This window comes from Salvelinus alpinus, chromosome 14 (assembly GCF_045679555.1).
Source record: "Salvelinus alpinus chromosome 14, SLU_Salpinus.1, whole genome shotgun sequence".
NCBI lineage: Eukaryota > Metazoa > Chordata > Actinopteri > Salmoniformes > Salmonidae > Salvelinus > Salvelinus alpinus.
In genome coordinates, this window is record NC_092099.1 from 55674368 (window position 1) to 55683767 (window position 9400).

A 9400-nucleotide genomic window follows, 5' to 3' on the forward strand; every position below is an offset into this window, starting at 1 on the left:
GGTAGCATAGATGACCAGGTAGCATAGATGACCAGGTAGGATGGATGACCAGGTAGATGACCAGGTAGCATGGATGACCAGATAGCATGGATGACCAGGTAGATGACCAGATAGCATGGATGACCAGGTAGATGACCAGGTAGTGCGGATGACCAGGTAGATGACCAGGTAGCATGGATGACCAGGTAGATGACCAGATAGATGACCAGGTAGATGACCAGGTAGTATGGATGACCAGGTAGTATGGATGACCAGGTAGTATGGATGACCAGGTAGATGACCAGGTAGTATGGATGACCAGGTAGTATGGATGACCAGGTAGATGACCAGGTAGCATGGATGACCAGGTAGTATGGATGACCAGGTAGATGACCAGGTAGTATGGATGACCAGGTAATATGGATGACCAGGTAGATGACCAGATAGCATGGATGACCAGGTAGTATAGGTGACCAGGTAGATGACCAGGTAGTATGGATGACCAGGTAGATGACCAGGTAGTATGGATGACCAGGTAGTATAGATGACCAGGTAGTATGGATGACCAGGTAGATGACCAGGTAGTATGGATGACCAGGTAGATGACCAGATAGTATGGATGACCAGGTAGATGACCAGGTAGTATGGATGACCAGGTAGTATGGATGACCAGGTAGATGACCAGGTAGTATGGATGACCAGGTAGATGACCAGGTAGTATGGATGACCAGGTAGATGACCAGGTAGCATGGATGACCAGGTAGATGACCAGGTAGATGACCAGGTAGTATGGATGACCAGGTAGTATGGATGACCAGGTAGATGACCAGGTAGTATGGATGACCAGGTAGCATGGATGACCAGGTAGATGACCAGGTAGTATGGATGACCAGGTAGATGACCAGGTAGCATGGATGACCAGGTAGTATGGATGACCAGGTAGATGACCAGGTAGATGACCAGGTAGCATGGATGACCAGGTAGCATGGATGACCAGGTAGTATGGATGACCAGGTAGATGACCAGGTAGTATGGATGACCAGGTAGTATGGATGACCAGGTAGTATGGATGACCAGGTAGATGACCAGATAGCATGGATGACCAGGTAGTATGGATGACCAGGTAGATGACCAGGTAGATGACCAGGTAGCATGGATGACCAGGTAGCATGGATGACCAGGTAGATGACCAGATAGCATGGATGACCAGGTAGTATGGATGACTAGGTAGATGACCAGGTAGATGACCAGGTAGCATGGATGACCAGGTAGCATGGATGACCAGGTAGTATGGATGACCAGGTAGATGACCAGGTAGTATGGATGACCAGGTAGTATGGATGACCAGGTAGTATGGATGACCAGGTAGATGACCAGGTAGTATGGATGACCAGGTAGATGACCAGATAGAAGACCAGGTAGTATAGATGACCAGGTAGATGACCAGGTAGCATGGATGACCAGGTAGTATGGATGACCAGGTAGATGACCAGATAGCATGGATGACCAGGTAGATGACCAGATAGAAGACCAGGTAGTATAGATGACCAGGTAGATGACCAGGTAGCATGGATGACCAGGTAGTATGGATGACCAGGTAGATGACCAGGTAGTATGGATGACCAGGTAATATGGATGACCAGGTAGATGACCAGATAGTATGGATGACCAGGTAGTATGGATGACCAGGTAGATGACCAGGTAGCATGGATGACCAGGTAGTATGGATGACCAGGTAGATGACCAGATAACATGGATGACCAGGTAGATGACCAGGTAGATGACCAGGTAGATGACCAGGTAGCATGGATGACCAGGTAGTATGGATGACCAGGTAGATGACCAGATAGCATGGATGACCAGGTAGATGACCAGGTAGCATGGATGACCAGGTAGTATGGATGACCAGGTAGATGACCAGATAGCATGGATGACCAGGTAGATGACCAGGTAGATGACCAGGTAGCATGGATGACCAGGTAGTATGGATGACCAGGTAGATGACCAGATAGCATGGATGACCAGGTAGATGACCAGGTAGCATGGATGACCAGGTAGATGACCAGGTAGATGACCAGGTAGTATGGATGACCAGGTAGTATGGATGACCAGGTAGATGACCAGATAGCATGGATGACCAGGTAGTATGGATGACCAGGTAGTATGGATGACCAGGTAGATGACCAGATAGCATGGATGACCAGGTAGATGACCAGGTAGCATGGATGACCAGGTAGTATGGATGACCAGGTAGATGACCAGGTAGATGACCAGGTAGCATGGATGACCAGGTAGCATGGATGACCAGGTAGATGACCAGATAGCATGGATGACCAGGTAGATGACCAGGTAGATGACCAGGTAGCATGGATGACCAGGTAGTATGGATGACCAGGTAGATGACCAGATAGCATGGATGACCAGGTAGATGACCAGGTAGCATGGATGACCAGGTAGTATGGATGACCAGGTAGATGACCAGATAGCATGGATGACCAGGTAGATGACCAGGTAGATGACCAGGTAGCATGGATGACCAGGTAGTATGGATGACCAGGTAGATGACCAGATAGCATGGATGACCAGGTAGATGACCAGGTAGCATGGATGACCAGGTAGTATGGATGACCAGGTAGATGACCAGGTAGATGACCAGGTAGCATGGATGACCAGGTAGCATGGATGACCAGGTAGTATGGATGACCAGGTAGATGACCAGATAGCATGGATGACCAGGTAGATGACCAGGTAGCATGGATGACCAGGTAGTATGGATGACCAGGTAGATGACCAGGTAGATGACCAGGGAGCATGGATGACCAGGTAGCATGGATGACCAGGTAGTATGGATGACCAGGTAGATGACCAGGTAGTATGGATGACCAGGTAGTATGGATGACCAGGTAGTATGGATGACCAGGTAGATGACCAGGTAGTATGGATGACCAGGTAGATGACCAGATAGCATGGATGACCAGGTAGATGACCAGGTAGTATGGATGACCAGGTAGATGACCAGGTAGTATGGATGACCAGGTAGATGACCAGATAGAAGACCAGGTAGTATAGATGACCAGGTAGAAGACCAGGTAGCATGGATGACCAGGTAGAAGACCAGGGATGTGGACTACTAGCCTAGAATGCGATCTTCTCTTGTATATCTCGTTTACCATGCTAGTTGTATCCTGTGTATTACCCTATTCTATGCTAGCCCCTATTGTGTCCTACTGTGTACCATATTAGCCTATGCTAACACCTAACCGTTATAGTACTCTGTTGTCATTCTCATTGCTATTACATAGTCATTAGCCTGTAATGCCATGATATAATACATGCTCTTGTCTTCTGCAGACAACCACTACCACTAGTTCCCTCCTCTGTTATGTTGTGTGTAATGAAGTGTGGATTGTATCCCTGTCTCCTGCTGGTCATTGTCAGTCCTCTTAGTGGGACTCTGGGACAGTTGTATCTATATATCTGAACCTGCACCTGTATCGGAGACCACCACATGGTGGCGCTCTCTTTTTCAATGATAATATCAGGAGGGCTAGGCCTCAATATCTGAAGCACATGACTTTATCTTTGTTAATGCCTAAAGCTTGAAACTGTGTGGTTGAAACTTAGTCAGGGTTTGGAATCTGATCTGTGTGTTTTCAGGCCATCTCATCTGTGTGTGTTTTCAGGCCATCTCATCTGTGTGTGTTTCAGGCCATCTCATCTGTGTGTGTTTCAGGCCATCTCATCTGTGTGTGTTTTCAGGCCATCCCATCTGTGTGTGTTTCAGGCCAGCCCCTGGACCCCCGTCGTCTGAGCACCCTGCCCTGCCCCTGCCCCCCAGACGTTGACTCCCTCTTGGACAAAGTCATGGCCAAGGTCCGGCAGCGCTCCCGGGGTGCCCTGGCTCCGGTGGCCTGTGTTCAGGCTCTGAGGGCGGCTGCCTCCCTACCTTACACCCAGGGTATGGAGAAGGAGAGGGACCTGATGACCACCCTGTTCAACAGCGGCCAGGCCCGAGCTCTGCAGTATGCCTTCTTCTCCCAGAGGGTGGTGGGGAAGTGGAGTCTGCCTAGTGGGGCGAGCTGGGACAACAGCACCGCCAGGACCATCAGCAAAGCTGCTGTTATTGGTGAGAGGGGTAACCTCTATTTCACTGAAGTCTACTCTTAAATCCAGGGTTTTCAAGACTAAAGGTTGGTTAATACATGGATGAATGCTTCTCCCTCGCTGTCATGGACGCCGTGGTTGTCCTTTAGTTTGAAGATGTAATCCAGAGACAGGTGTTTTATACTACAGCCTTCTTCTTCTGTGTGTTCTCTTTTCGACTCCCTCCTCATTATTTTGCAATCAATCGCCAGAATTTTCTCCATTTACTTCGCTATCATACTCTGCTTCCACCGGGCATTCCACTGATGTCAAAACTCAGTCCTCCAGAAAGTGGAAAACATTAGCAACATTTGGGCAGTTCTTTGTGATATCTTTCAAAATAGCCGGTTTATAAAGGATTACCTACACATACTGAGCAGCTGACGTTATAGACAGAAGGGCAGACCAATCAGAACTCATCTCCCGGCATGTCCAGCCCATCCATTATCTCAGCCAATCATGGCTAGCGGGAAGGTTCCTGACTTTTTCCGTGGCTAAACCAACTATGCTCGTAATTTAACAATATTATTCTTATTTACAGATGGCATACACGTTTGTTATTAAGGCACATGAAGGTTCCAGAAGGCATTTCTGCCCAAAATAGCATTTTGATATAACACATTTTTTTTTATGTTTAAATGCTTCTCCTGTAAAGTAGTGACATGCGACATACGGCTAGTTTTCTGAAACAAGTCATATATGAAGAGTCTGGTGTGTTGGATTTGCCCCAAACATAACGCTTTGTATTCAGGGCATAAAGTACATTTCTTTGCCACATTATTTGCAGTATTACTTTGGTGCCTTATTGCAAACCAGATGCATGTTTTGTCATTAGGTTGGTATTGTAGAGTAACTACAATGTTGTTGATCCATCCTCAGTTGTTTTCTCCTATCACAGCCATTAAACTCTGTAACTGTTTTAAAGTCACCATTGGCTTCATGGTGAAAATCCTGAGCGGTTTCCTTCCTCTCCGGCAACTGAGTTAGGAAGGACGCCTGTATCTTTGTAGTGACTGGGTGTATTGATACACCATCAAAGTGTAATTAATAACTTCACCATGCTCAAAGGGATATTCAAGGTGCGCTTTATATATTTTATATTTACCCATCTACCAATAGGTGCTCTTCTTTGTGAGGCATTGGAAAACCTCCCTGGTCTTTGTGGTTGAATATGTGTTTGAAAATCACTCCTCGACTGAGGGACCTTACAGATAAAATCAAGACATTTAGGCTAAATTTGTTTTATTAATTTGTAAACATTTCTAAAAACATAATTCCACTTTGACAGTATGGGGTATTGTGTGTAGACCAGTGATGACACATCTCAATTTAAATCAATTTTAAATTCAGGCTGTAATATAACATAATGTGGAAAACCTCAAGGGGTGTGAATACTTTGAAGGCTCTGTAAGTCCTCATGTACTTGGTGTTGTCTGTTTGTCTCCAGGTCTGGGTACCATGGGGCGTGGCATCGTTGTGGCACTGGCTCTGACGGGCATCTCTGTGGTTGCCGTGGAGACCCAAGAGAAGCAGCTGGCAGAGGCCAGTCAGGCGGTTCCGGCGATGCTGCAGAGAGAGGCGGGGCGACGAGGCTTGGCCACACCCCCAGGGGTTATCTCCTTCAGCTCCAACTTGCAGGACGTTAGTGAGGTAAAACTAGTTTTATATCTGGATTATATCATGTATTGTAATTATATCATGTATTGTAATTATATCATGTATTATAATTATATTGTGTATTGTAATTATATCGTGTATTGTAATTATATCATGTATTTTAAGGTACCACAATAGTATATTGTGTTATTCTAGACGCATGTACTGTTTATATATGTTAAAATACACTCAATCAATCATTCAGGTGGAGTTGGTGATCGAGGCGGTGTTTGAGGACATGTCCCTGAAGCTGCAGGTGTTTAGGCATCTGACCTCAGTGTGTAGACCTGGGACCCTGCTCGGCTCCAACACCTCTGGCCTGGACATCGACCAGCTAGCTGCCGTCACCCAGAACCCTGGCCTGGTGGTGGGGATGCACTTCTTTGCGCCGGCCCACGTCATGAAGCTGCTGGAGGTGGTGTGTGGTCCACGGTCATCCCCGGAGGCAGTCGCCACGGCAATGCAGCTGGGCAAGAGGATGGGGAAAGTCAGCGTCGCCGTGGGCAACTGTCCGGGGTTTGTGGGTAACCGGATGTTGAAGCTGTACCTGGAACAGGCCAACTTCCTGTTGGAGGAAGGAGCCACGCCCCAGCAGGTGGACGAGGCGCTGGAGGAGTTTGGATTCCCCATGGGCGTGTTCCGGATGTCTGACCTATCAGGGCTGGATGTGGGCTGGAGGATCAGGAAGGAGGCGGGGCTTACATGGCCAGGGGTGGAGTCAACCAGGACACGCCAGGGCCGACGGTACAGCCCGCTACCTGACCAGATGTGTGAGGCAGGCCGGCTGGGCCAGAAGACGGGGAAGGGATGGTACCAGTATGACGGGCCTGGAGGCAGGGTGGCGCGCTCCGACCCCTGGGTACACATCTTCCTGGAGACCTACAGGTAAATCTGTAATGATTTTAAATCTGTAATGATTTTAAATCTGTAATGATTTTAAATCTGTAATGATTTTAAATCTGTATATCTGCTGATGTTAAAAGGGCTTTATAAAATGAATGTGATGAATGGATGGATGGCTATATATTTACATGTTAGTCATTTAGACGCTGTTCTCCAGAGAGACTAACATCTATATTTACATGTTAGTCATTTAACAGACGCTGTTCTCCAGAGAGACTAACATCTATATTTACATGTTAGTCATTTAACAGACGCTGTTCTCCAGAGAGACTAACATCTATATTTACATGTTAGTCATTTAACAGACGCTGTTCTCCAGAGAGACTAACATCTATATTTACATGTTAGTCATTTAACAGACGCTGTTCTCCAGAGAGACTAACATCAGCTATTAGGGTTAAGTGCCTTGCTCAAGGGCACATCAACAGATTTCTTTCACCTAGTCAGCTCAGGGATTCAAATCAGCGACCTTTCGGTTACTGGCCGAACGATCTTAATTGCTAGGCTACCTGCCGGGTTGGTCGGTATGGATGGGTGGTTGGGTGGATAGATAGATTGTCCTTCAATCAGTCAATTAATCAATCAATCGATTGATACAGGGCGGAGCACGGCCTGGTGGCCCGGAGCATCGCCCCGGAGGAGATCCTAGAACGCTGTCTCTACGCTCTGATCAATGAAGGCTTCAACATCCTGCAGGATGCCACGGCCGCCGGGCCGGAAGACATCGACGCCATCTATGTGTTTGGGTACGGCTGGCCCCGGCACCACGGGGGACCCATGTTCCATGCAGGCCAGGTGGGGTTGGGCAGGATCCTGGAGAGGCTGCACCACCACCACCACAACCACCCTGACGTGCCCCATCTGAAGCCCAGCACGCTGCTGCGGAGGCTGGTCGCGGCGGGAAGTCCTCCGGTCCAGAAGTGGAGAGAGTTCATCAACAAAGAAAGAGTACACAGTCAGCTCTGAGATGCCCAAGTCTCAACTGGCAATGTAACCCTGTGATTAAATAATAACGTCTCACCTGGCAATGCTACCCTGTGATTAAATAATAACGTCTCACCTGGCAATGCTACCCTGTGATTACATAACGTCTCACCTGGCAATGCTACCCTGTGATTACATAACGTCTTACCTGTCAATGCTACCCTGTGATTACATAACGTCTTACCTGTCAATGCTACCCTGTGTTTACATAACGTCTTACCTGTCAATGCTACCCTGTGTTTACATAACGTCTTACCTGTCAATGCTACCCTGTGATTACATAATAACGTCTCACATTAGAGATACGCCCAGGGATTTCTAGGGTGAATTCTAGGGGGAATTATAGTGTATCAGTGCCTTCCCCACCATCAGCATGTCGGCCAATTGTCTTAGGAAATGTGATCTACTGTAATAAATACATTTTCTATCATACATTTTCTCATGTTTTCAAAATAATACCCACTGACACGTTTATGGAGGGTTGGTTTTGTATTATGTTTAATTGAGGTAAGTTGGCTTCATATTTGACTAGATTTAGCTGAACAGAGAATTGGGTATTCAAATAACAGTTTACTCTGTAGGTCTGACAAGTCATTCTCACTCGTAACTCAATAGTGTTTTCCACATGTCAGTGTGGGTTAACCTTTGGCTGTTGGCATTTCATTCACCCTCCTGTCAAAATGAATTAACCAGACATTATTCAGCCTTTTTTCCCGGGGTGGAGAGAGGTCCTGATGCAGACTGAATCTGTCTCTTAGCCGTGTACAACCAGCCTGATCGCTGGCTCAATACAATCAAAAGCTCTTTTTCCAATGAACTCACAGACTGGTCTTAGGTGCTGTTTAAAAACCTACAGCTACTAGCAGGGCGCCCCACCCCACCACCCAACAGCTTTCACTTTTCAGAGTTCGAAGTGTGTGGGCATGGGATGAATATTGTAAATGAAGACATTACTATGGCATGTTTGACTGAATCCCAGCCATCACTTCTACTTGTGGTATGTTGCTATTAGGTGTTTTTAGGTTGATTTGTTTCCATGGGTTATGAAAACCAGATGTCAAGGGAATGAAGGTTATGAATAAATGCTTATTTGCCAAATGTAGACATACAGACACACAGTGCATTCGGAAAGTATTCACACCCCTTGACTCGTCACACATTTTGTAACGTCACAGCCTTCTTCTAAAATTAATTAAATTAAAAATCTGACAAAGCAAAAACTGTTTTTTAGAAATGTTTGCAAATGTATTATAAAATAACAAGTATTCAGACCCTTTGCTATCAGACTCGAAATTGATTAAATTGATTGGACATGATTTGGAAAGGCGCACACCTGTCTATATAAAGGCCCCAGAGTTGACAGTGCATGTCAGAGCAAAAACCAAGCCATGAGGTCGAAGGAATTGTCCGTAGAGCTCCTAGACAGGATTGTGTCGAGGCACAGATCTGGGGAAGGGTACCAAAAAAGTTCTGCAGTATTGAAGGTTCTCAAGAACACAGTGGCCTCCATCATTCATAAATGGAACAGGTTTGGAATCACCAAGACTTCGTAAAGCTGGCCGCCCGGCCAAAAAAGGCCTTGGTCAGGGAGGTGACCAAGAACCCGATGGTCACTCTGACAGAGCTCCAGAGTTCCTGTGTGGAGATGGGAGAACTTTCCAGAAGGACAACCATCTCTGTAGCACTCCACCAATCAGGCCTTTATGGTAGAGTGGCCAGACAGAAGCCACTCCTC

The 9400-nt window shown here is 46.7% G+C and overlaps 1 protein-coding gene across 2 annotated transcripts in view; it reads left to right on the forward strand.

The window, feature by feature from the left end:
- The window catches only part of ehhadh (enoyl-CoA, hydratase/3-hydroxyacyl CoA dehydrogenase), a 62758-nt gene extending 54661 nt beyond the window's left edge, over nt 1-8097 (forward strand). For both annotated transcript variants that reach the window (XM_071341912.1, XM_071341913.1), the window contains 4 exons: nt 3764-4105; nt 5570-5772; nt 5984-6663; nt 7281-8097. In XM_071341912.1, coding sequence (XP_071198013.1) covers nt 3764-4105; nt 5570-5772; nt 5984-6663; nt 7281-7647 — 1592 coding nt within the window. In that variant the 3' untranslated portion in view covers nt 7648-8097. The remainder of the gene's footprint in view (nt 1-3763; nt 4106-5569; nt 5773-5983; nt 6664-7280) is intronic.
- Nucleotides 8098-9400: the final 1303 nt, after the last annotated feature.